Source organism: Sceloporus occidentalis, unplaced genomic scaffold (assembly GCF_023333645.1).
Source record: "Sceloporus occidentalis isolate IW3139 unplaced genomic scaffold, rSceOcc1.0.p SCAF_3, whole genome shotgun sequence".
Taxonomy (NCBI): Eukaryota; Metazoa; Chordata; class Lepidosauria; order Squamata; family Phrynosomatidae; genus Sceloporus; species Sceloporus occidentalis.
In genome coordinates this window covers 13853612-13881188 of record NW_028316983.1, presented here as the reverse complement: position 1 = coordinate 13881188, position 27577 = coordinate 13853612, and the positions used below count along the sequence as shown (strand labels likewise).

At 40.2% G+C, this 27577-nt stretch overlaps 1 protein-coding gene across 1 annotated transcript in view; it reads left to right on the top strand.

Moving 5' to 3' along the window:
* Positions 1 to 27577, top strand: part of CDH4 (cadherin 4) — a 587236-nt gene that overhangs the window by 115367 nt on the left and 444292 nt on the right. Inside the window, exon 2 of the mRNA XM_089513685.1 lies at positions 18985 to 19208. Within this exon, the coding sequence (XP_089369811.1) occupies positions 18985 to 19208 (224 nt within the window). The remainder of the gene's footprint in view (positions 1 to 18984; positions 19209 to 27577) is intronic.

The window sequence follows — 27577 nt, the reverse complement described above, 5'->3', positions numbered from 1 at the left end:
CTCTGACAGAGAAGGCAAAATATCTCACAAAACTACAGATCCCTAAATTCCATAGTATTAAGCCATGGTAGTTAAAGTGGCGTCAAACTGCACCATTTATGCGGTGCACCAATAAATATTTTTAAAAAGCCAAAGTATACAAATTATCACTCAGTTCAAATGTAACTTTCTCTGTTTGATAAACCATGGCTTATTAGAATAGAAATGAGTAATTAACTTAAGTGTTTCTTCTTCCTTTTCCCTTTCTCTTCTCACCTACTCAGATTTGATTGGGGAGATGGTTCTGCTTTGTCCAACTGCCTTGTCATATGGCCCAAACAAGGAAATGATTAGTTCAGTCTCCCTTATCCAAAGTGCTTGCGACCAGGTGTTTTAGATTTCAAAATTTATTTATTTATTTTTAGATTTCCAAAAAACCTGCATTTGCATATAGGTACAAAATGAGATAACTTGGAGATGGGAATCAAGTCTAAACACAAAATGCATTTATGTTTGATATACACCTGACACACATAGCCTGGAAATAATTTTATACCTTAATTTAAATAATTTTGCACATGAAACAGGGGATGTGTATATTCAACCACTAGAAAGCAAAGGTGTCACTATTTCAGTCACTCATGAAAAATGTTTTGGGTTTTGAAGTATTTTGGATAAGGGAGACTCAACCTGCACCTGGCTTGCAAACTAGCACCAGACCATGCTTTGCAATCCTGTTTTCTAGTAAGTGCCTAAACTACAATTTCCAAGTCAGATGTTATGAGAACTGTAGTTTAATAACAATGAGCATGCAAGAGGAGGGGCAAGAAGAGAATTCAATGCTCATTTCTGACCTTAAAGGAAATGTTTTAAGTGATCTTGGATAGCATTTATTTATTTATTTATTTATTTATTTACTTTTTCATTTATTTGATTTATAACCTGCCTTTCTCCCAAAGCATAAATAAATGTTGTTGTGTTCCTTCAAGTCATTTCTGACTTACAGTGACCCTAAGGCAAATCTATCACAGGAGTTTCATGTCAAGTTTCTTCAGAGGGGGTTTGTCATTGCCATCCTCTGAGACTGAGAGAATGTGACTTGCCCAAGGTCAGCCAGTGGGTTTACATGGTCAAGCCAGGATTCAAACCTGGTCTCCAGAGCCATAGTCAAACACTCAAAACACTACATCACAATGGCTCTTACAAATAAATGCACAATATATTATGCTATAAAGAATAAAACAAAACTCGTAATTTAAAGGTCCGATGAACAACATCAATGCATTCAACACATCTTGGAAAGCCATGGTCATAGTAGGCAAGCAGTCACCAAAGACTCATCTGGGGTCAAAATTCTTGGCCAATATATAGTGAGCCTTTACTATCTGCTACAGTTCGATTTCAGGATGCTTATGTCTGTCCCATTATATACAGTGGGGAAGTAAAATGGTGTCCCTTACATAAAATGGCAAAACCAAGGTTTCCCTTTTAGATTTTTTTAATAAAAAATATTTTCAAGCTTTGGATGGTTGAATCCATGCATAAAGAATCCAGGGTTATGGAGAGCACACTGGAAAATCCTGGCACTCTCTCTCTCTCTCTCTCTCTCTCTCTCTCTCTCTCTCTCTCTCTCTCTGGTAAACAATTCAACCATTTCTATTAGACAAATCTATGCTGTGAGGATTCTGGAGACCACAGTTCAAATCCCTGATCAGTCATGGAGACCCACTGGGTAACCTTGGGTAAGTCCCACTCGCTCATCCTTCTCAGAGGGAAGCAATGGCAAACATGCTCTGAACAAATTGTGCCAAGAAAACCTTGTGATAGGTTCCCCTTAGGGTCGCGATAAATCATAAACAACTTGTAGGCACACAACAGCAATACAATGGAGGCTTAAGAAAGACTAATTCAGAAGTGTGCAGGCTTTTCTTTTAGGGTTTATTGGTGTCAGGTTTGAAGGAATGCATGCTTTTGCAGTCTGCTTAAATGCAATATGATGTGGTGTGTGCAAGCTAACTCAGCTACATTTTCATTCACGACTCAGGTTGCCTTCCCTCATTCCACATCCTGGCTCCTTTCATGGAGGAAGCAATTAAAAATGATGAGGGTAAAGGGTTAAACGGAAGACGCCTGCTAATGAAGGTGGTGGGCCCAGTTTCTCTCTCTCTTTCTCTCTCTTTCTCTTTGCCTTCCTCCCCCTGGGCGTTTGATGCGCCTTCCAGCATAAGCTTCCGATAAGCATCACTGAACATTTCCACAGTGGATATGCACATATATTTTTAAACACATTTCCCCTTGCCACTACCCCAACCAAACTGCTTTTAAAAAAAGGAAGATAAATGGAAAGCTCTGCTGTTTATCTGGAACCTAATTGCAAATGCTGCAGTCTTTGAATCTTAAAATGGGTACGGTGGTTCCAGAGACTTCAGGCTGGTCAAAGGAAAGATAGATCTGAGTCTACAGAGATCTGAGCTTTAAGTAAACACAGCTATATTTTCTGAATCTCTTGTGCACACTCTCTCTTTTTCTTTCTTTCTTTCTTTCTTTCTTTCTTTCTTTCTTTCTTTCTTTCTCTTTCTCTTTCTCTTTCTTCTTTTTTTTTCAGAATCCAAAGTTCCTTCAGTGGCAAACTACACACATCTTCTACTCTTTATAGGAAGAGAAAAATAATTTTATCAGCATCTTGAATTTACCAAAAAAAAAAAGTTTACATCAGTTCAAAGAGAAAGACTTCACAAGCGTAATAGCTAGTTTAATAATAATAATAATAATAATAATAATAATAATAATAGTTTTTATTTATATATATCCCGCCTCTCCCTGCGGAATGAGGTGGGAGTACAGCAACAAATTTAAATTTACAGTTAGTTAAAATATATTCTCATATCATAAAATCTTAAAAACACATCAATAACCCTATACAGGTACAATATCAACATCTAATTTCCCATAGATGCTCTGAATGAAGTGTCATCTTAAAGCTATTATAGCAGGTCAGGGGGATAGGCTCGCCAGAAGAGATCTGTCTTGAGTGCCTTCTTATAAATAAATAAATAATAAACTGTTTATTTGTATCCCGCTTTTCCTTTGCAGATAAAAGCGGGTTACAGCAAGTACAAGAGTGTACAAATTTTACAACAGTATTCATATATAAAAGCGCAAACAATGCAGTAAAACAAGTTAAAAACAGGATAAAAAATTACAAAATTAATTCTTCTTGAAGGCATCTAAGGTGGTAATAAGACAGATCTCCTCCAGCAAGCCATTCCACAGTTTGGGAGCCATAGCAGTGAATGCCCTATGGGAAGTAGACCTTAGTCTGGTCTTTGGATTATCCAATAGATGCTTCCTAGTTGTTCTGAGAGTGCAGGGCAGATTGTGTAGGGAGAGGCATTCCTTCAAATAACTCGGGCCCAAGCCAAGTAGGGCTTTAAAGGTAATAACCAACACTTTGTATTGCGCCCGGAAACTAATTGGCAGCCAGTGAAGGGATTTTAGAACCGGTGTTATGTGGTCTGACCTAGGTGTTCCAGGGACCAATCTGGCTGCCACATTTTGCACCAGTTGAAATTTCAGAACATGATACAAAGGTAGCCCCATGTAGAGCACATTACAGAAATTAAGACGAGAGATTATCAGTGCAAGTACCACTGCTTCAAGGTCATTATGGCGCAGGTAGGGACGCAGTTGGTATATTAACCGAAGTTGGTACCAGACGCTTCTGGCCATCGCATCTACTTGAGATGATAACTGTAGAGATGGATCCTGAAGAAGCAAGTGATTGAATTTCTTATACAACATGGTCCCACTCTGCTACTTTGCCTTGGGGATGGAAAGAATATTCTCTATTGGTCATTTCCTGTTTGAAAAATGGGGAAGAACAGAGTTTTATACAGTTTTCTCCCATTATGCAGACATTCAAAAATATTTCAAATTATTTTTCTGGATAGAAAAACACTTTGGTCTGGGTATTGCTTATGCAGAAAATATGTTTCCTGTGACGAAAGCCGTGTTTTCTTTACAAAAAAATGTTTTCTTATTTTGTGGTTTTCTGTGCCTAAAATACCACATGTTTTTCTGCGCAGAAAAATCCTCTAGAACATTTTTGAGGCACTAAAGTACAGGGAGAATAATCTACAAAATATCTGGGTTTTTTTCCTGTAGTACACTGAGAATTTTCATCTTTCCTTCCTTAACTCATAAGGATCAGCTGGGTATGTTTAGCCAGGGGAAAAGAAGGTTAAGCGGTGACATGACAGACATATTTAAATATCTGAGAGGCTGTCATATTGAAGATTGAGGAAGCTTGTTTTCTGCTGCTCCAGAGAATAGGGCATGGAGCAATGGATTCAAACTACAGGTAAAGAGATTCCACCTAAATGTCAGGAAAAACTATTTGATGGTAAGAGCTGTTTGACAGTGGAATATGCTGCTTCAGAGTGTGGTGGAGTGTTCTTCTTTGGAGGATTTTAAGCGGAGGCTCGGTGGACATATATTGACTGTGCTTTGATTCTGCATTCCTGCATGTTACAAGGTTGGTCCTTGTGGTCTCTCCCAGCTCTATGATTCTATGATAATACATCCCTGCTTCTTTTAATTCATAACAGAAGCATAACAAGCTTAACACAACTTGTAGCACACATCATCCTTTATCAACCTGGTTCTCTCCAAATGCATTGCCCCACTATTCTCATTGACCCTCAACTAGCATGAAGCAGCTGGGAATGATAGGAGTTGGGAGGTATTGTGGCCCAAAGCATCTGGGTGGGCTGCAGGCTGAGAAAAGGCTGGTCTAAATTTTCATTATGTGTTGGATAAGCTGAGCCAGGTCATGCAGCTCCACCCAAGATGCCTGCCTGTCTCTCTCTCTCCCTCCCCCCCCCCCTCTTATTTAATTAAAGGAATGGTTAAATTGTGACCCAGAGACATATGCAACACCCCTGCTTTTTGTGACACTTGTGTCTTTGTGGGCACCCTCACAAGCTCCCAGATCCCCCAGCTAAGTCCTAGGGATAACTGCTTCTGATATTAGAAGGGATAGCTCCTGGTGGAGTCATTACACTCCTGGTGGTGTCATTAAGCATCATCTACGGTTTCACAGAATATGCCAATCAAATAATAATAATAATAATAATAATAATAATAATAATAATATCAACTCTGTACATGAGGAAAATATATATACCTACACTTTTCAAAGTGCTTATTCAACCTGAGATTTTCCTCTACTGTCTTAAGGACTAGAGAAAGTGCTCCAGACCCTGAGACACAGGGCCGAACCTCGAGATCTGGTAAACCTTTAACAAAATTTAAGCAAAAGTGAAAAGGTAAGATTAGTCTGCTTGGCATCATTCTTCCTTGCAGATAGGGTATTCAGGGTAAGTTAACAAACCTGAAGCAATAAAACCAACAGTTGGTCACATATTAAGTTCTTGGATCACCCGATCTGACCCAACTACCATTTATAGCCACATCAGCATGGTTTTACATTGCAACAGTGATTAAGAAGGAAGCTGCCACTGCCAAAATCTGTCCCATTAGCATAAGGACTACAGTGCCTGGTCCCAGGAGCTCCCAAAATTCCTAGTTTGAGACCCTGGAGTTTTACAGAAGGATTAAAAAACAACCACAGCAAGTATGGTTAATATTTACATCTGTAACTTCATTTTGTCACAAGTATAGTGAAGAGCAAGAGCCTGAGCTGTGCCCTAGATCATAGAACCATCAAGTTGGAAGAGGTCTCATGGGCCATCTAACCCCATCCCTTGTTCAATGCAGGCTGTCCAGTTACAGCATCCCCAGGAGATAGCTGTCCAGCCTCTTTTTTGAAGACAGCCAAAGAAGGAGGCCGCACCAACTCTCTAGGCAGTTGCTTTTATTGCCTTCCTTTTAATGTTCAGTCAACCTGTGAATTTGTTTTTTGTGGCCTAAATGTAGATTTTTTCATTTGTCTCTGGTAGATTTTATTCTATTAATTTCTCTTGTTATCCCATCCTCCGAACCAGGGGTTGGCAACAGAAGTGGATCTCAGAGTCAGTTTTCTACCCCGGGATCCTGTTGTGTAATTGTGCTCCCAAACCCAGAAGTGGGCAGAGTCCATGAGTTTTGAAAAACTCAAATGCTTATATTAAACTGTGAAAAGGGCCCTACCACCCATTTAGAAAGCCCTGAAGATTTCTAGGAGAGAGAATTCACCTTCTTTTTTTTTAGCAAGAAAAAGGGTAGTCTGAGGAATCCAAGAAGCTGAGGCTACACAGAAAGCCCTGAGGAGCCACATACAATTCCTGTTGCGAAATTGTACTCCCAAATTCAGAACTGCTCTGAACATCTAAGACAACCTTCCCCAAACTGATGCAGTACAATTCCTATTATCCCCAGCTGGTTCAGATGGTGAGGAGAATTGAAGTCTAATATATCTAGAGGCTTCTAGTTTATAAAAGGTTAGTCTAGGGAGAGAGAAAAAGACCTCCACTTAATCTGAGAAATGAGGCTTAATTTCTCTCCTGGCTTCTGCTCTGTCTCTAGCCAGGCTCCTTCTAAACTAATAGAAATAATTATCAAATCACAGAGGGACTTTTGTCTATGAGGCAGTCATTTTCAGATAATGGAGCATAAAAGTCGACATGGTGACATAAGACATAAGAGGAGCATATTGGAGCAGCGTGCAGCAGTTTAAGCAGATGTTTAAGTATATGCAATATCGAATAAGTGATTGTATATACTAGTGGCAGAATTAGCGAATAAAGAAATCCTGTTAGCAGACATGAACACTCCAAATCATGGTCAGGAAAAGGAGTGATTGTGACAATAGACAAATTTATATCTAAAGAACTGTTATGGCTTCCAGCATCAGTGCAGCTTTTGATCTAGTCAAAGAGCAATCTAGCACAGTATCTCTTCATTCTTTGGCAAGGCCAGTCATTTGTGTTATCCCCAAAGACTAATGGATCATTGAATACAATGTTTCTGTTTTAGAGTAATTTCATGCCTGACAGATAAAATATTACATTTATTTTTTTTAAATTCTACATGACAGAGTACTTACTCATAGTTTGCCAATTTTTTTACATCTAACACGGAGTGCAATATTCCAACAGAGGGATGAAGAACTTTGAGCAAAGTGCTGGCGGTTAGAACTCTTCCAATACATTAAAAGCAGGCTCTGTCTGCACCTCAGTTGATGCACACCAGTCAGGGCTGCAGGTTCTGGCTGCAGTGCTAAAAAATAGTCCCCCTCCTCAGGTAGGTTTATTGGGTTTTTAAAACAACACATGACAGTCCTCTCAGTTGCTCAGCTAACCCAACACTAGTGAGTACACATGAGGCATGCCTATGTAAAGCTTGACTCAAGTCATGCAAGAGGTGGGTGGCTTGTGAGAGTTCCAGGTTCCCATGAAATTAGACATCTCATAAGAGCCCAGAACTCTCATGAGAAGCCTTTCTCTCCCAAGATTTAAGGTAAGCTGCCTCACTTGTTAGTCACCTCAGTTGCCTGAGACAGTAGAATAGGAAAAGTGAGCACCAACAATGCCCTGAACAGATGAGCCCCAGCATTTGGTATGTAATATGAGACCCAGTGCACAAGGCTGGATATGTTTGATTTCATGAGATCACAAAATACAGGATTTGAGGCTACACTGCTCCAAAGACAAACATTTATGCAATATAGGCCCTGTACAGATGGGCCGAAAAGCATGTACTCAGTACGTGCTAGGGTTGCCTGGGAGCATCCTTTTCAGATGCTCACTAATCCTAGTATACGTCAAAATGGTGGCGCCCTGTTTACATGGGCACCACCATTTTGATGTAACGGTCACGTCCAAACAGCGCGATGTGGCCGTTACGTACTGGCGCTGCTGAAGAGTGCTTGTGGCACCCTTTCAACGGCACCAAAAGGAGCTCCGTTTTGGAGCTCCGTCCGCCGCACGTATCGCTGGTGCACCTTTAAATGGCCACACCAGTGATACAGAGAGAAAGGGGCCGAGCGGCCTCTTTCTCTCTCTCCCCACTGCTGTTGGGGTGTCCTTGGGGCATGAAGCACCAAGGACACCCCTTTCCAGGCTGCAGGGAAGCAGCATTTTGCCACTTCCCCGAGGCCTGGAAAAGTGGTGGATCGGGGCCTCCAGGATTGCCGCTGTGGCAGCTCAGGCCCTGATCCGTCGAGGAAAGGGACGGGTGCAGGCCACCCCAAAAGGGTGGTCTATATTCCACCATAGTTGGATTCTAGACCATTTCAGGCTCCTCGTCCCTTGTTAGCTCTGACACAGATCATTTGAGGACCATAGAGGGACCAGCTTTCATCACTGTTGTGGTATAGTGAGTGGGAAAGTTAGAAACACATAGTCTGGCAAGCAGTTATGACCATGAAAATATTTCTTACATCTTATCTCCATGGAGCAGCCACTGCAGGAGGTGCTGAGAATTATTTGTACCTAAATATAGGTACAGGGTGTCTGAATGTGGATCTGCTCTACATACATTTGATCTGTCCTCACCTGCAGTGACCACGTGTTCCCCACACAGTATCATAATTCATTTGGGAACTGAAAAACCATGTAGCTGATTAGCAGTCCAGATGTTGACAGCTAGGGTATCAATCTGAAGCTGGGAACCAAAACTGATGGGTAGTTTGGATGCAAGAACAGGCCAGAATCCCTGAGTTGGATTGGGTATCTCTCACAGAGTGTGTAACTGACATTGCTTCCAGCAGCTGTAGAGGGTTTGCTGTCTGAATTACCTAGGGTGGCTTCCCTAGAATGACCCAAAGTGCCCTCTAGGGGGTGTGGGGACATTTTTTGCATGTTTTTGGACTCCTGGCCAATTTTAGGTCAAGTAGAAGACTTTTTTAACACACCCAAACTCTTCCTGTTTTTAAAAAGTCTTCTTTTGGGTCTAAAATAGCCCAGGAGGGACAAATATATGGCAAAATACCACTCACATTCCCCAGAAAGCATTTGGGGATAAACAAATATATATTTCAGGGGGAGGGATTTAAAAACCTTGAGTCCTGGGGTCTCTGTGACACCCCAAAATTGTGACAGAGCTTCATGTGGCCTATGGGCCTTGCTTTCCCGCCTCTGGCCCACAATGCCTCACCAACGCACTGTTCCCTTTTATATGCAGTCATTTTGGCTGATGGTGATGGTGGTGGTGGTGATTATATTTATTTATATCCTGCTCCCCCCCAAAAAATCTGGGACACAAAACTGCTTACAAATTTAAAAAGTACAATTAAAATTGTACAAAAATGCACATTAAAATAGCATTGAACTAGTACAATATTAAAACATCACTCATTAAAAGTATAACATGCAATCAAAAGATAAAACTTAAAAACAGTACATGTTAAAACAGTTAAAATATCAAAACACATTGAAACAATTTAAAAAATTATACATCTATCCTTAAAGTATCGAACACCAGCACCATGCAGCATTATGAGCCCAACCTCAACTGTTTGTGAAGGCCTGGTGGCACAAAAAAAATCATCACCTGAGGATTGTTTTTTTTTCCTTGCTTGCTTGTTTATTTATTTATTTAATTCATATCTTCCAGTATGGCAAGAAATTGTTCAAAGCAATTTTGATTTATTGATTTATTAATGGTGCTATGAGAGGTAATGACTTCTTACATTGCAAATATGACTCAGAAACTAAGACAGACATGAATTGGTGATTGAGGGTCTCTTCCTCCTATGGTTGATCTCCAAAGCTCTTGAAGCCAAATGAGAAACACAAGCTAGAATTTTCTTGGCACACTACAGTCATGATTGTGCATTTTCCAGGGCTGTGTGGTTTTGATGAGGGGAAGCAGTAAAAGTCTATTTTTTCTACTCTGAGAAGCCCATTTCGCCAATGCCATGGTTTGTTTTTGTTTTGCTTTGTATTGAGAATATGAAGATATGACAGAGGGTTGGATGGTAATGTATCAATTCCTCAGTTGGCAAGTTTATAGAGGGGTCCAAAGCTATCTATTTCTTTGAGCCATAGACACAAATCTTCCTTCTTCTTTTTCCCTACATTCTCAGACATATTGATTGAGAGGGGAAAATGTCAAGGTTGCATAACTGTGTTGTGTGTAGGGGACATCAATGTTATTTTTCCTTTGCCAAATGGCAATAAAAAGGTGAAAAGAGAGGCTGAGGTGGGTGGAATTCACTCTGTGAAATAAAACATTGAAGAACCTTTTTCCCTGGGTTTTGCAATAAACAGTAATTAAATCAAGGAAGCTATGACAGTGAAATAGCATAAAAACTAATCCTCCTGCTGTAATTGCATACATGCGGCCACCCATCTCTGCCCTCCCCCAACCATGAGAAAGAAACAAGGGCGGGATACAAACGGCCCTCAAGGGGCCGTTTTCCCGCCGCCGCCATTCGCTGCGTAGGGAAGCCCCAGCTGCCAGACCGCGAGGCTTCCCTGCGCAGCAAAAAAGGAGCGGCGAAATGCCGCTCCTTTTTGGAACGCGGAAGTGGCGCCGCGAGGGGTGGAGTGCGTCCTCGCGACGTCACTTCCGCCGCGACACGTCTGGACGCACAGCGTCCAGTACGTCAACATGGCGGCGCCCATGTGGATGGGCACCGCAAAAAAGTACGCGCTCCGCGCGTACTGGGAGGAAGGGCTGTCAGGAAGGTAAGAACCTTCCTAACCCTAATACGGCCCTTCCTAACCCTAGTACGCGCGGAGCGCGTACTTTATGGCGGTTTGTATCCCGCCAAGGAGACTAAAGGAGGGTGGGACGGAGATGAGAGCAGACTAAAGGAGGGAGCACACAACGAAAGGGAAAGAGGGAATTCAGGGAGGTATAAGGGGATGGATTGGAAAGCAAACAGGAATAATATAGGGAGACAAACAGCTACTGGGCAGCAGCAGTAGTTGTGGGTGTCACTAACAGGAGCAAATTGTGACACCATAGCTAACATTGGATGGCACTGTGCACAGGGAGGTGTAGGTGGTGTTCCTTGTGTAACCTCATCATCTAGTAAACCTTATGATGAGGCACCCCAAGTGAGGCACAGGCAGGAACAGAGCATTAAGAAAAAGGGAAGGAGGGATAAATAAAGGGATATCACATTTGCAAAATTAGCCAAGGGCACAAGAAAGATACCAAGACAAATAGCAGACACCCTTAGGAAGGAAAATTGCATCTAAAGAAGCATTACACATAATATAGGGACATGGAATGTGAGCACCATGAGCCAAGGAATGCTGGACATAATAAAAATGGAAATAGAACACATGAACATAGCAGTAATGGGAGTGAGTGAGTTAAAATGTACAAGAATGGGCCACTTTGAATCAGACAATCACACAGTGTTCTACTCAGGGAATGGAAAGACAAGAAGAAATGGGGTAGCTTTCATACTAAGGAAAAGAAGTGGCAAAAGCAGTCAGAGAATACAATGCAAAATCAGACCGAATCAATTTAGTAAGGCTCCATGGTAAACCTATGAATATCACCATAATTCAAGTATATGCACCAACCACAGAGGAAGAACAGGAAGACATTGATAGATTCTATGAAGGAGTAGAGGAAGGAATTGACAGCACACCAACACAGGATGCCAAGCTGTTCATTGGAGATTGGAACACAAAAGTTGGAAGCAAAAAAGTAAGTGAATTTGGATTAGGCAAAAGAAATGAAGCAAGTGAATATGTGATGGATTTTTGTGAAGCCAACAACTTATTCACTGCAAACACATTTTTCATACAACCAGAAAGAAGGCTACACACATGGACATCATCAGATGGTCAACACAAAAATCAAATAGAGTGTATAATTGGAAGTAAAAGATGGTGGAACTCTATACTAGTAGCCAAGACCAGATCAGGCGCCGACTGCAGCACAGATCACGAATTATTCATATCAAAAATAAGAGTAAGACTCAAGAAGAAAACAAACCAGTGATTATACCAAAATACAGTTGGCCCTTCTTATACACAGATTTTTTTATACATGGATTCAAGCATTCACGGTTTGAAAATGTTCAAAAAAGTATAAATTTCAAATATTAAACCTTGATTTTCCATTTTTTATAAGGACAAAATTTTTCTGTGTCATTATATTTAATGGGATTTGAGCATCCACAGATTTTCTTATCCATGGGGAATCTTGGAACCAAACCCCAGCGTATAACAAGGGTCCATTGTATGATTTAATACTATCTGAACAGAATTTACTGACAACATGAGAAACAGATTCGCTGGATGACAGAAATGACTATGGATGATAGAAAAAACTCTACAAGCAATAAAGAAAAGAAGAGAAGAAAAACAAAAGGGAGATAGGAACAAACTAAGAATTATGAATGCAACAGTATAATGGATTGCGCAAAAAGATCAGAAAAAGTCAACATAGGTTTCAGAGAAACAAGTCATGCCAAACAAATCTGATCTCTTTCTTTGATAACATTACCAGCTTGGTAGATGAAGGGAATGCTGTGGATATAGTATATCTTGATTTCAGTAAGGCCTTTGACAAGGTTTCCCATGACATTCTTGCAAACAAGCTTGTAAAATGTGGGCTAGACAAAGGAACTGTTAAATGGATCTGTAATTGGTTGACCGGCCGAACCCAAAGGGTGCTCAACAATGGCTCCTTTTCATCCTGGAGAGAAGTGACCAGTGGGGTCCCACAGGGCTCTGTCCTGGGCCCAGTGTTATTCAACATCTTTATCAATGACCTGGATGACAGAATTGGGAGCATACTTATCAAATTTGCAGATGACACCAAATTAGGAGGAATAGCTAATACTCCAGAGGACAGGACCAACATTCAAAATGATCTGAATAGACTAGAAAGCTGGGCCAAAGCTAACAAAATGAAATTCAACACAGAGAAATGTAAGGTACTGCACTTAGGGCAGAAAAATGAAATGCACAGATATAGGATGGGGGACACCTGGCTGAATGAAACTACATGTGAAAGGGATCTGGGAGTCCAAGTAGACCACAAGTTGAACATGAGTCAACAGTGCAATGCGGCAGCTAAAAAGGCCAATGCAATTTTAGGCTGCATCAATAAAAGTATAGTGTCTAGATCAAGAGAAGTAATAGTGTCACTGTATTCTGCTCTGGTCAGGCCCCACCTGGAATATTGTGTCCAGTTCTGGGCACCACAATTCAAAAAGGACATTGAGAAACTGGAGCGAGTCCAGAGGAGGGCGACTAAAATGGTGAAAGGTCTGGAAACCTTGCCCTATGAGGAACGACTCAGGGAGCTGGGGATGTTTAGCCTGGAGAAGAGAAGGTTAAGAAGTGATATGATAGCCCTGTTTAAATATTTGAAAGGATGTCATATTGAGGAGGGAGCAAGCTTGTTTTCTGCTGCTCCAGAGAACAGGACCCGGAACAATGGATGCAAGCAACAGGAAAAGAGATTCCACCTCAACATTAGGAAGAACTTCCTGACAGTAAGGGCTGTTCGACAGTGGAACACAAAATGGAGCTCCTTCCTGTGCTGCCGAAAGGGTGCCACAGGCGCCCTTCCGTGGCACCAGGACGTCACGTCTATGCTGCTCTGTTTTGAGGTGGCGCGGTTGTGACGTCCTAATGGCAGTGCCCATGTAGATTGGACGCCACCATTTTGTATGTACTGTGTACGTACTAGGGTTGGGGGCGTCTGAAAGAGATGCCCCCGGGCAACCCTAGTATGTACACAGTACGTACAAAATGGTGGCGTCCAATCTACATTGGACAGTACGTTTGGAAAGGGCCTATATGTACTAATCTGAGGCCCTGTGCAGACCAGCCATTAAACCTGGCCTGGGGGCGAGGTCAGAGTGTCGCGTCCACATGATGCATGTCCTGACTCCGCCCCCAGGGTGTCATGACACCACAGACCGGTCCACATGGTGTGTGGCATCATGGTGCTCTTCTGGTGCTGCATCCATACGATGCAGTGCCAAAGGAGCGCCTTTGAGCCAAGTCACCACAGCTATTGTGCCCTGGTAAGGCTGGATCAGGGCCACGGTGTGTGGCTGTTGCAGCCTCGATCCGGCGCACCTGAAGGTGACTGCAGGCCACCCATTAGGGGTGGTCTGCACAGCCCCTAAGTACATAAATAGAGAGCATTTAACACATTTGGAAAGAAATTGACTACCAACCAATGAATGCCAATGTCTTAGGATGCATCTGCACTGCAGAATAAATGCAGATTGACACTGTTTTTACTATTATGGCTCCATCCAATGGAATCCTGGGATTTGTAGTTTACAGTGGCACCATAGCTTTCTGGCAGACAAGGCTAACTATCTCTCAAAACTACAGTTCCAAAAATTCCATAACATGGAGCCATGACAGTTAAAGTGGTGTATTGAAATACAACCCCAAATCCTGGTACTGGATTGACCCAGAGGTGGAGCTTAGAATGGTTCTCGATGTGATGGTGAAATGTCTTACTAGAGCACCCAGAACTTTTTTCTCTCCATGATCTAAATTGGGTGTTATTAGAACTTTCATTTCCCCTGCCCCATGACATCTGGAATGCCACTGGAGATTTTTATAGATTTGAAAGTGGAACAAATGAAACGAATGTGCAGTTTAGGCACCCATGGGAAATTATTCTCCAACCACCACCAAGACCTTTAAGAACTATTTGCTGCCCCCATTTTTATTCTGAATGTTATCCCTTGTGAAAACCATTACAATGATCTGGTGAAGAGAGGCATTTTAAAAAATATATGCTTTACTTAGGGTGGCTTTTTGATATGATATACGTGCAGAAAGATTACAAAAGCTCCCTTTAAAAAGTGTCAGGAAACATATTCTCTTCCAACCTAAAGCTACCCACAACAAAGGCACTTCCTCATGCATACATGAGAATGGTGTAAAGGTAAGTTTTTTAAAAGTAAAACAGCAGATGAAAAAAATGAATTTTGACTTTGAACTCTATTACCTTTCATAGAATATTAAAGTTGGAAGATACCACAAGGACCACCTTGTCCAGCCCTCTTCCATGGTGTTTCAGGGAACTGAGTCCACTATATATGGGATGGGATTGTTCAATGAATAAAATATAGTCCTAAATCCTATTGTTAGCTCTGACTTGAATGGACCCATGGAACCAATGGAATTTACCTATGTGTTGACTCACCATTCAAAAACAAACAGCTTCATTTATATACCACTTCATACTGAACTAACAGTGTCTAAGTGGTTTGCAGCTGTAAGCCAATTACAGTTTGTTGAATGGGTCTGCTCTAGTTGAGACTAAACAACAGGATGCTAACCATAGTCCTTGATTTTAATTTTTTAAAAATATTCTCAATTACTTTTAAAAAATCTGCAGTATGAGAATCACATATGCTTAACCTACATTTCCTCCAGCTTGCATCATGTCACCAAGCTAAATAGTATGAGTCTTGACTGCATAGGTTGAATCCATGGGTAACTTATGGGGTGGATGGAAGGATCCTGATACATCCCCATTTTTTTTTATTCTGTGACATACTAGTACAGTCAGTCCTCCATATACACGGATTCCTTATCCACGGATTCAACCATCTACTGTTTGAATATATATATATATATATATATATATATATATATATATATATGAATTTCAAAAAGTGAACCTTGACTTTGCCATTTTATATAACGGGCAGCATTTTATTATGCCATTGTGTTTAATGGCACTTGAGCATCCATGGATTTTGGTATCCACAGGGGGTACAGAAACCAAACTACAGTGGAGGCCATGGGCCCACTGTACAGTCTATAGCCACAGATTCTTTATTCATGGATTCAACAATCCACATCTTGAAAATATTACAAAAACATATAAATTTCAAAAAGCAGACCTTGATTTTGCTATTTTATATAAGCGATACCATTTTACTATGTCACTGTATATAATGGGACTTGAGCATCCATGGATTTTGGTATCCATTGAGGGGGGGGGGGGGTTCCTGGAGAAAACCCCAGGAAATACCAGGGCCCACTGTACTAACACTATTCATACTTGGATAATGAAATGATTATGAGCCATTAAGCTTCCTTTTAAAGAATCACAAATATCCCATTGACTTGGTAGATAACTGTGAAGAACCAGAAGACCAACTGTGGGGCTAATCATCTTTCCTCATATTCAAAAGATAATGGAGACAGGAGAGAAATCAATTTGTAGCAATGGGGATCAGCTGCCTCCTCCAAGGAATTAAAGTTTAGAAAGTTTTTTTGAAACAGCCACTGGCAGTTTCCCTGGGAATGGCAGTAAAGTTCAAGTGCTCCTTTAAAAGGTCAAGAAAACAGTTGTATAATTTCCTTGATGTTTGTTTGAGACTTCCAGTGCAGTGCTAGAAAATTAAAGAATGGGCCTTGCATCCAGTCACTGCCCTTTTAGGGTGTTTGTTTCTCAGACGTTCCTTTCTGCCTCACTGCGTTTTCTTCTCTGCCTTTAGATATCCCCCCTCCAAAAAAAAAAAAAAAAAGTTATGAGAAGCTTATCTATAGCATAGCATAACATAACATCTTATGCATTAATTTAAAGGGGGAACTGCATTTCTCAAAAAATGCAAATGCACAGAAAAATGTGGATTAAATTTGCTTATGTTAATATTTGAGAGCAAGCATGGTGTATGAGCATTGGACTGGGAAGCTGAGAGACAAGGTCTACAACCCCATTCAGCCATGTAAACTCCTAGGTAACCTTAGGAAATCTCAGGCTCAGAGTAAAGCAATGGAAAAGCCTCTCTGACCTAAACTTGCCAAGAAACTCCTATGGTAGGCTCCTTTTATGACTGTCCTAAATTGGAAATTACTTGAAGACACACAACAACAGTGCTTTTTTATATATATATATATATATATATATATATATATATATATATATATTATAATATTGCATTTTACCAAATGTTTGCTTTGACTATATGAACCTATGTACATATAAACATATTTAGGCTGTGCAGATAATATTGTAATTTAAATGTATACCTTTAATTTTATTAGTTCTGTATGTCACAACTATTGCCATTACATTCAGTGATATACGGAAATTACAACGTATGGATAACGTTAGTCCTAAAAATATGGCTAAGGATTCTGTATGGTGTTGTATAGGAGGAGGTCAATGGGTGTGTGTGTGTGACACTATGAATTACTGCACCAGATGACACCAACCGTAGTGATGCCACTGGGTCCAATATTAAGTCTAAGTGCTATGCTTTTTGCAATTTGCCCTCAGAGGCCATATGTGGCAGTGGATGTGGCCTCAGACACAACTTCCACTTAATGGGTATTGCTAAAGATGGTACTGGACATGTCTCTTTCCAGCATCTCCCTTGCTCTCCCATTATTAAACACAAAGATAAAGCCCTTCCCTCACTTACTTTCTCTGGCTCTTGCTCTCTCTCTCGCACACCCTGTAACCATTCTTAGGCATTGCTCCATTCAGGTCCCAGGTTACCAAGACTGGAAGATTGGTCAAAAGGATGAAATCACAGTTGCACCAATCTCATAGCTTCTTGATAACATAAACATATTAAAAGGGACGTAGCAATAAAACTTAAAAGCAAAAGCAAAAAATAGATCTCATACTTTAAGCTAATTGAAGTTTTCCTTTGAAAATGGCCATTCACTAGGTCCATCAAATGAGTTAGACACAACCCCAAAGGACTGGATTTCTGCTCTGGATTGCAGAAAAATGCATCTGTGCAAGACCAGCCAGTCAACCTGTTTTTTTCCTGGTCTTTAAATTTCGTTTCTCTCTTCTTCTGAAAAGTGCTGACACTTTCACAGGCAATGGGTGAAGGATCACAGCATGCTAACAAAGGAACAGTTTCTCAGGCATTCTAGGACAGAAACATTGTTATCTATCTCTAAAGTGTGAGCTGATCTTGCACTAAAGAAACAACTACTGAAGAGCTGCTGTATTACAGTATTACTTTTTACCAAGATCCTATATCAGAAACATTGTTATGAATCTGTAACATATTGTTACCTGACCTGACTCCCCAAACCTGCCTGAACAGCCAGCAGCTGCATCAAGTCATAGAGGCCTGTTTTACTAGTGATTGGAGTGCAGCAGGATAACATTCTCAACTTCATCCTACCTGCAATCTTTGATAAAACTGGGAGTTGCAACAGGGGTCCTGCTTCTAATTCTTGCACCAGAAATCACTGGTAGGAGGGGAGTGGAAATGTCATCATGCACCACCCAGATCACCAGTAGGACTGAACTCCATCACTTGATGCTGCTGCTAGCTGTTAAGCTGGGTGAGGGTGGCATTTGTGATTGTGGCAATAATGCCATGATTGTGACTACAGAACATGGGTGAATACTTCACAGTTACTTCTCCATAACTCTATGTTATGAATCCATAAGAGCAATATAGGATGCCATCATTATCATCATCATCACTGCAACCACCACCATCAGTTATATGCTTCCTTGATTACTGTAGTTACTATGCTATAATCCCTTAACCATATACAAACTTGTTATAGCTTGAATGTGTGAACTCACTATCACACCTTGCAACTTCTAGAAATTCCAGGACCTATATTCAGATAGGTAGACAGACACCTCCCTTTACCTCCTCATCTTTGTTGATATATGGATGAAAAGAAAATGCAGTTGGAATTTGGAAAAGCTCAACAAAGGAAGGATGGAAGGGGGTTAATCTGCCAGTCCTACATGATAACTTCCTAACATAGCTGCCCCTATCCACTGCCCAGTTGATTGCCACTAAGGACAGCTGAGTTAGAACAGAGTTCAAGCTCAGTTAGCATATACTCTAACCATGGTTTCTTCTTTAGCCCACGTGTGATCTGACTACTGCATTGCACCAATCAATGACTTAATGCTCATTGCCAATGGCAACAAAGCCCAAAATGTTTGACCTTTTTCTGACTTTCCCATTACTTTGATTCTTGTCTTTTCTAATGGCAAAATTTAGAACATAAGGTCCTCTCAGCAGGTTTCCTTTTGACATTCTTAAATTCTTTGCACGATGATGGAAGAACAGCACCTACAAAGATAATTTCTTTTTGTCTCCCTCTCTAGTGAAATTTAGCGGCTGCTCGGAGAGCAAGAGAATTCGATATGAAACTGACAACTTGGACTTCAAGGTGAGGATCGATGGAACTATCTACACCACCAAACAGGTGCAAATCCCCTCGGAGCAGACAATGTTTATGGTGACAGCATGGGACCGCCAGTCCCTAGAAAGATGGGAAACAGTGGTCAGGTTACTGGTGGTAGAGAAAACACAACACAAGGGACGCAAGGTAAAAATAATGATCACAATAATTTAAAAAATAGACTAGACAATCAAACAATGATTGCATAAAATCCCCATAACAACTGTTCTCCATTGTTCTACTTCCTTAAACTAGGTGAAGGAAACTCCATTAACATAAGATGTAGATAAGCATACTATGTGATATTCTGTGGACTGTATTCTGATGTGGGGGTTGCTGGGCAATATACTATACCACTGTTGCAGTACTGCTGTTCTACCAATTCCTTATTATTTTCCAGACATTGGCCTGTTACAGACTGCCAAAATAAAGCTGCTTCGGGTCTCTTTGGAGGTATGCTGTTTAAATGATGCATGCACCCTTAGAATCCGGAAGCTGCACCAAAGCTGCACTCCAGTGCTTAGGAATGGAGTGTGGCTTTGGTGAGACCTCCGGACTCTTAGGACCCATGCATCATTTAAATAGCATACCTCCAAAGAGACCCGAAGCAGCTTTATTTTGGCAGTCTGTAACAGGCCATTGATTAAATTGTTAACGTTCTGGCCTGTGGTCACTAAAAATGTTCAAATATACAATATGTTGTAACCTTGCCTGGAATTAACTAGTTTAGACTTCACATTTTGCGGACCATATGTTTGAGAGGTTATCCACGCTGACAGTAAATACAATCTTGTCCACTAGCCATGTATTTGAAACTCTTCTCCTGAAGTGCCAGCCTTCCATGGTCTGAGATCCTCCCCACAAACCAGAAACATGCAAGCATGCTGTTCTTCCCACCTGTTCTCTGAAACAGTACAATCTAGAAAAGGTTTATAATATTTAGGTCAACCAAGAATACTTTCTTATGAATACATAAAAACACTAAGGCCTGTTACAGACAGCCAAAATAAAGCTGCTTCAAGTCACAGTGGAGGTATGGTGTTTCAATGATGCATGCATCCTAAGAGTCCAGAAGCCACACCAAAGCCAGTCCTTAGGGCTGGAGCGTGCCTTTGGTGCGACTTCTGGACTCTTAGGATGCATGCATCATTGAAACACCATACCTCCACTGTGACTCGAAGCAGCTTTATTTTGGCTGTCTGATCTCTTCAATGGCTCTTGCAGAATCATTGAATGCATATCTATTCAGGATATAGCAGAGTCCAAGCATGAGTATCTCTTGGAAGTATGATCAAACCTTTTAATTTGTGGTAGCTTCCAAGCTAGAATTGCCTAGCAATCACTTCTTATGAAAATGGAATAGGGAAAAGATTTTCAGGAAGAAAGCTAGAGATAGAAGGAAATTTTCTTGGATTCCAAATACTTGACAAAAGTAGAATTTTTCTACTTCCTGAGACGTGTTGTGAAAAAATGAGCAAATTGCCATAAGCGTTTGCATATTTGTGAAAGCTTATAGAGTGTTTCCGAAAAATAACTTATACACAAAACAATGGGTATGATTTCAAAAGGGAATGGCTAATTGAGAAGATGGGGTGGAAAACTTGTGCAGAAACACACTTTAATCAATGAAGAAACGTTGAGTAAATTGTTTCATAAATGAATGCACAATACAGGTGGAATGTGTAAACATAGGTTTCCATCTGTGTGGGAAGGAAATACAAATTCTTGCAACCCAATACAAAGTAATGATGAAATGCAGGTGGAATTTGGAAAAACTCAAATGAAAACTAGGGTTCAATCTACACTGCAAAAATAATACAGTTGGACACTGTTTTAACTACCATGACTCCATCATGTAGAATTCTGGGATTTGTGGCACCAGATCTCTCTAACAGTGAAGGCTAAATCTCTCACAAAACTACAGATCCCTAAATTCCATAGCATTAAGCCATGGCAGTTAAAGTGTTTTCAAATTGCATTGTTTCTGCAGTGCAGATTAGACCTAAAAGAGAGAAAGCATCAGGCAAATGAGGAGGTTCTTAACCTTCCCCATCTTTCAGCTTCCAGTAATGTTTCTCCACAAGACCTTTTCCCCTCTAGTCAGAAATCCATCTCTTATCAAGAAACAAGGTGCAGGGAAGTGACTGGGAAAGATTGTGGAAGGGAAGCAATGGATATACCCTTTCCTATCACCACCTCCTTCCTCTGCATTCAGAGTAAAGAGAAAGCATGGAACTACACAATATTTGTCACCCTGTATCAAACTCTTGCCATATAATTCAAATGCATAGCCATGTTAGTCTGGAAAATCTGTATGCAAAGAGTTGTAGCACCTTAGAGATGAACTGAAAGAGAGAAATTGGTAGCATGAGCTTTCATAGACTTGTATCTACTTCCTCAGGTGCATGGGGTAGAGTGGAAAGTCCAAGGAGAGGCCTATATAAGCAGGCTGTGTGTGAGAATGTACACAGAAATGCAGAATGTGTAGGTGTTGAGATGAGTGATCAGTTTAGTTTTCACTATGGTTATTGAAGACCCATAGTTTAATAATAATAATAATAATAATAATAATAATACAGGAGGAAGAATGTTGCCTAAAACCATGGTGAATAGATAACCAAAAGGATGAATATTGGAATGTAGTATGGGAACCAGAAAGAAGAGGTGATAACTGGCTAAGAGTGTGCTCATGAGGTTGGTGTGTTAACCAGTGCTATAACACGTGTCTTTGTTGAACCCACTGTTGATGGACTGCAGTTTGTAGATACATTCGAATTCTGCTATTTCTCTTTTCAATCCTCCTTCATAGTTTTTTGTTTGTTTGTTTGTTTTGTTTTTTGTTCAAGGACCGCTGTTCTGAGGTCCTTGCCTTTGAAGCCATGATAATCCAGGGTGGGTTGTCTTTGTGGTTTTCTGAGTTTTCAGGTAAAAAAACAGTGCTCTCATTTCACACAGGTAGACTTCAATGTGCTGTTGTTTACCCAGACTTCTGGAAATGGGTAGGCTAGAGACATGAATAATAAATAAATATAGGTATATCAGACAGACAAGTTTTTCCAAACAAGAGTTGGAACTCGCAGTAGTGAGACCTTGGTGAATAATTTTCCAGCCATTAATTCTATTCCTATGCACACCTTTCAACTTATTGTTGCTACAGGGGAGAACTGACTTTTGGGCTAGTTCTTCTTTATTCTTAAAAGGCCACTTGATCATCCCTTAGATTGAACTTTGATGAAATGGGGACAATTCTTCAATGAGCCTGCCTTCTCCCATCTTTTTGTGGAGATATATTGCCGCCTTTGGTTGAGACACAACCTTCAGACAGATGGGTAGAAAGGGATGCCGAACTCTTCTCTCCTTCTAGAACTCCAGCCAAGATCCTCTTCAAGATGTTTCAAACTACACTGACTCTGCCTCTGCTTCCACAGTTGGTACTTGACAATGAATGCAAGGCTCATTGGCTGAGACTTCCAGCACAAGATTTCTTCCTCATTGGTCCTATAGCTTTGTAGAAATGAAATTTGTTATCAAAGAATCCCTTCTTTGATAACAAATTGTAGTTCTGTAAAGCTAGTGTGAAAGACGAAGAAATATTGTGCTAGAAGTCTCTGCTAAAGAACCCTGTGTTCATTATACCCATACATAATAAAGTAAGGGAGACAATCACCAAAAATAGTGTTACTACCTATGCCCATGCCACTTATTTGCAGGTTGAGAGTCCTGAAAATACAATCTTATGTTTTCTTAAAGCTCCGGTTACAAAGGAGGTGGAGTATGCAGTAGTCATGTACAGCATCTTGCATTCCATAGCAAGGTGACCAAGTTGGTAATGGATCTGGATATGAAGCACAATGAGAAATGGATGTGAGACTGGAGTATGTTTTGCCTGGAAAAGATAAGACTGAAAGATGACATGATAGCCATCTTTCAATACCTGGAAGGTTATCATGTAGCAAACATGTTTTGTACTTTTCAGGTTGATAAGACCCAAAACAATGAATTCAAATTAGAAGATAGGAAGTTCCAAAGAAACATTAGAAAGAATTTCCTAATGACAAGCCTTGTTTGATAGTGAAATAGACTGCCTTAGATAGGGTTGGGCTGTCTTTCATTGGAGGTTTTTAATCAGAGGTTGCTTTGGATATAGATTCATGCACTTTTGTGGACTTAGGCTAAACAGAACTTCCAGGTCCCCTTAAATTATATGAGCCAATGATTTCCTAGATGAACCTTTGTTTTTCCCAGGTGTCACAACTTCACCCTGAAGCTTCACTTTGCTGTGGTCTCACTTCTACAGGAATTTGTAATAAGAAAGATGTTGCTATGGATTCACCACTCCACTGACATGGAAGCCACCAGCTGCCATTGGGTAGGACTGTACCTCATTGCAGAGTCCCAAGCAGCATCCCTGTGCTGGGAATGCTTCTTCTCTGGGTTCCCTGCACTGAGCAAGAGGATAAACTAGATTAGGGACACACTTAAAGCTCACAGGATCTGGTGTTTTTTGCTAGAATCCCAAGATTTCCTGATTGGATCAAAATGAAAAACAGTGGCTTATGGCCAGATATTAAGTGTGTGTAAGATAGTCATCATATTGAGAGTTAGGGGATTTTTTTTAATTAAAAAAATAGTTCAACACAGAGACCTTTCAAACTACACAGTTATAGCACTATAACTGCCATGGTTCCATCCTAGGGAATCATGAGATTTGCAGTTTAAGGAGGGATATTCAAAATTTTCAGCCAGAGAGGTCTACTGCTTCACCAAATCAAAAAAGAGGGAGATCATACCATTATATTTGTCTAGTGTGAAAAGCCCCCCAGGCTGCACCTCCCATGTAGAAATGGATGCAATCTGCTGCCAAAAGTCTGAATTAATGATTCACTGGACAACAGAAGAAGAAAAATTGCATTCAGCAACACACACACACATGAAAAAATGCAGAACACAATCCACAAACATTAGCATGTCTTTGAAGGCATTCATCTATTAATATGCCCATTTGAAAAATATACACAACATTGGCATAGATTTTTCTTTTCAAAAAAAAATTCACTGAACCAATACAGAATAGTCCTGAAGGTGTGCTGGCTGTGTGCCGTAATAAAAAAAAATGTTAATGAGTCCTGAAGGCAAGAAAGAGGAAATGTCTGGGAATGGACTTGGCAGATCTGTCCATCCCTACCAGAAATGCCTTAGAAATAAGGGACATAATTTCTGTGAGCATACATTCAGCCCTGAAATTCATTTCATGTGCAGAACTGAGCTCATACCTCACCTAAAAACTTTCTCCTAGGTCCCTTCCCCAAACACTCTTCATTTCAGTAGCATACTTTCAAACCCTCAAAAATTTCACAAATGAAAACAGGGACACACATGGCCAAGCAACATCAGAGTGTGATCAAATGGGCAAGAATTATGAATGATGGAGAACAAACAAGCTAGTAGAGGCTGCAACAGTTTGCTTTTCCCAGAGCCTCCAGGGAAGGACAAGATTGCGCTCTCTCCTCTCTTTGCCTTGCTGTTTAGTACAGTGCAAACTGCTTTTGCATTTTAAACTCAGTTGAAGTAAAATGGGGACAAACATGGAAAGTGGCAGGAAGAGAAATCAAATGAGAGATTTTAAAACTGAAAACCTGGGATGATGGAATATTAACTGGGACTGTCCATGCCAAATTGGGACAGTTGGAAGATGTGGTTTTGGAATGTATGAGCCTTTTTCATTAGCAGATTTTGGGAGTGGGGCACTCCCTACCAATCTACCCATATCCTACCAATCTTCTAGATGTGCAAGAGATCCTTCTGCTGACCTTTAAATCATATGGCCTACAAGGACTTCCACCAGTCTTGTGATTCTAAAAGAACCTGGAAGTAATGCATTACAAGTAACAGCATAACATTACTATTGTGGATAATCAAAGAACAACATTACATTTGCAACATAATGTAAAAAAGAAAGAAACAGAGAACACTGTTACTTTTCATGTCATACGTTACATTCACTTATTACTTTTTAACATTCATGGGGGGCAAAATACTTTGGAAGACATTTTATGGGAATTTATTTTTTTCCAAAAAGTGAGCCATTGTCTTAGATTTAAAAAGTGCCCCCCCCCCCAAAAAAAAGGAACTAAAATAATGGAGAAGGATCATAACAAGTAGTCCAATGAGTTACTGTTTTTGTTTGTTTGTTTGTTTGTTTGTTTTAAAAGAATGCAACTCATCATCTTTGGGAGTTTTGTGAAGAAATACACAACAAATTAATTCTTAAAATTACTTTTTAGCGATCTGAATTCTAACATATTTTATGTTGAATATTATGTTAGGTTGTGAGTGTTCCCAGACTATATGAGCTTACTTGGTGATAACAACATTCAAATCAAAGTGCAGAGTTATATTTTGTGTCACTACTGCTATGGTAAATGAAACCTCATTTCAGGATAATTTATTCCACTGATAACTTAATGCTATGGCTAGGATTTTTCATTCCTTGATACAGACTCTGGCTGCTGTCTTGTCATGCTCTCCCTGCTTTCCTTTGAAGTGAGATGGTGGAAGATTCCGGACTGATAAAAGGGTGGAATTACTTCTTTAAGCAGTTCATAGTTAAGCTATAGAAATTGCTTCTACAAGATGTAGTGATGGCCACCTACTCATGGGTTTTTGAAGAAAGATTGGACAAATTTGTGGAGGATAGGATTATCAATGGCTATTAGTCATGTTGGCTACAGATTGCCTCTAGAATCAGAAAGAGCATGTTCTTCAGTCTGAGTCTGGCAAGTTATTCTTGAGAATGAATATAATGACATGCTTAAAATATCCATAATTGAGCAGTGGTAGATCTCACTATTGCTACAGCAATAGCATTCACATCTCTATACCACTTCATAGTAAACTCAGCACTATCCAAGTGGTTTACAATCTGTAAGCCACTTGCCTCCAACAAACTGGGTACTCATTTTACTCATTTTAGTGCATAGATGGGATTTCCAATATTAAAAACATAAAACAACTACAAATATTGGAACTAAAATGGATTCATAGTTTGAAATCTGAATCCCCAGTGGGTTTAAATGAAAATGTGAATTGGTTAGTTTGAGTTTTTGTATGTCTTTCCATAACCTATGTTTCTCCCTAAGTTCTTCTGCTTTTGAGTTTTGGCAGAATGGTTCCCACTACCAGTTTGGCTAGCCATATAAGAGACTGAAAATAGGAGAATTCCATTGAAATTTGGGTGCATGGATGGGATATTTAACACTAAGAACACAAAAGAACCACAAAAATTGGAACCCAAATTGATTCATCATTGGAGATCTGAATCCCTGGTTTGCCCAAGTGGAAGTTGGTAATTTGAGCTTTTTATTGCTCTTTTACACCCAAGGTTTCCCCTGGGATCTTGTCCTGAGTCTTGGCAGGATTGTTCCAATTACCAGATTAGCTGTTTATATTAGGGTCTTAGTGAGCAATACAAGACCATTGTTGCTTTTGAATTGAGCACAGACACATTGTGGGAGTTGATGAGCAGAAATATTATATTTTAAATAGTTGCAGGCCACTGAGGAAGACTATGCTCGAAACGCGTCTGACCTTTAGTGTTTAATATCATTTTATGATTTTATTTTTTACATGTACATAACTCTTAGTGGGGTAATGTTACCCTTTTAGAAGCCATTACTGGCTTTCCTTTTCCAGGGTTTGTTTTATCTGACTGAGTTTGGACATTTAATATGTTTATTCTTTATTATTTATTCTTTGCTATTGCTCATTTTTCAGTGGGGTATTTACACCCTTTTAGAAATTTTACTGGCTTATCTACTTGAGGGTTTATTTAATCCCTTATTTCTTCACAGTAGTGTCTTTTGGTAATTGGAAGTGGGTTATATTTCAATTGGTTATATTTCACACACATAAATTTTCCTTGGCAGAACCCTTCAGTTTGGTTTTTTGTTCTTACATCTTGGGTTTTTTGTCGTTAAGGACTTTTGTTGGTTTACAATCTGTAAGCCACTTGCCTCCAACAAACTGGGTACTCATTTTACCAACCTATGAAAGGATGGAAGGCTGAGCCAATTTTGAAACCCTGGGATCAAACTCACAGTGTTGTGGCTGCAGCACAGGCATTTAACCACTGCACCATGAAATAAATTGCTCATTGATGGATGATTTACCAAGCTCTTTCCTCAGTAACAGTTGCTCAAGAGCAGGGATGGAAGGAGCTATTGCCCTCTCCATTTTGGGGTTGTGGGCTCCCCATAGAGATTGGTTGGCCAATGTGGAAAAAACAACACTGCACTTTGACCAGGATGTTATTCTGTTGGTTAGGACTTTAACCTAATCCAATATGACATTTCATTATATTACTTCCTGCATCTCAGATTCAGACTTAGGGGCTGACAACATGGACCAAAAGGTACATGTTCCCCTGCCTTGTGTTATCCTATTTAGATGATGCAGGCCAATAACCTCAGACTGGGATCAGGCAGACTGGATGCTGATCCAGCAGTCCCAGTCCAATT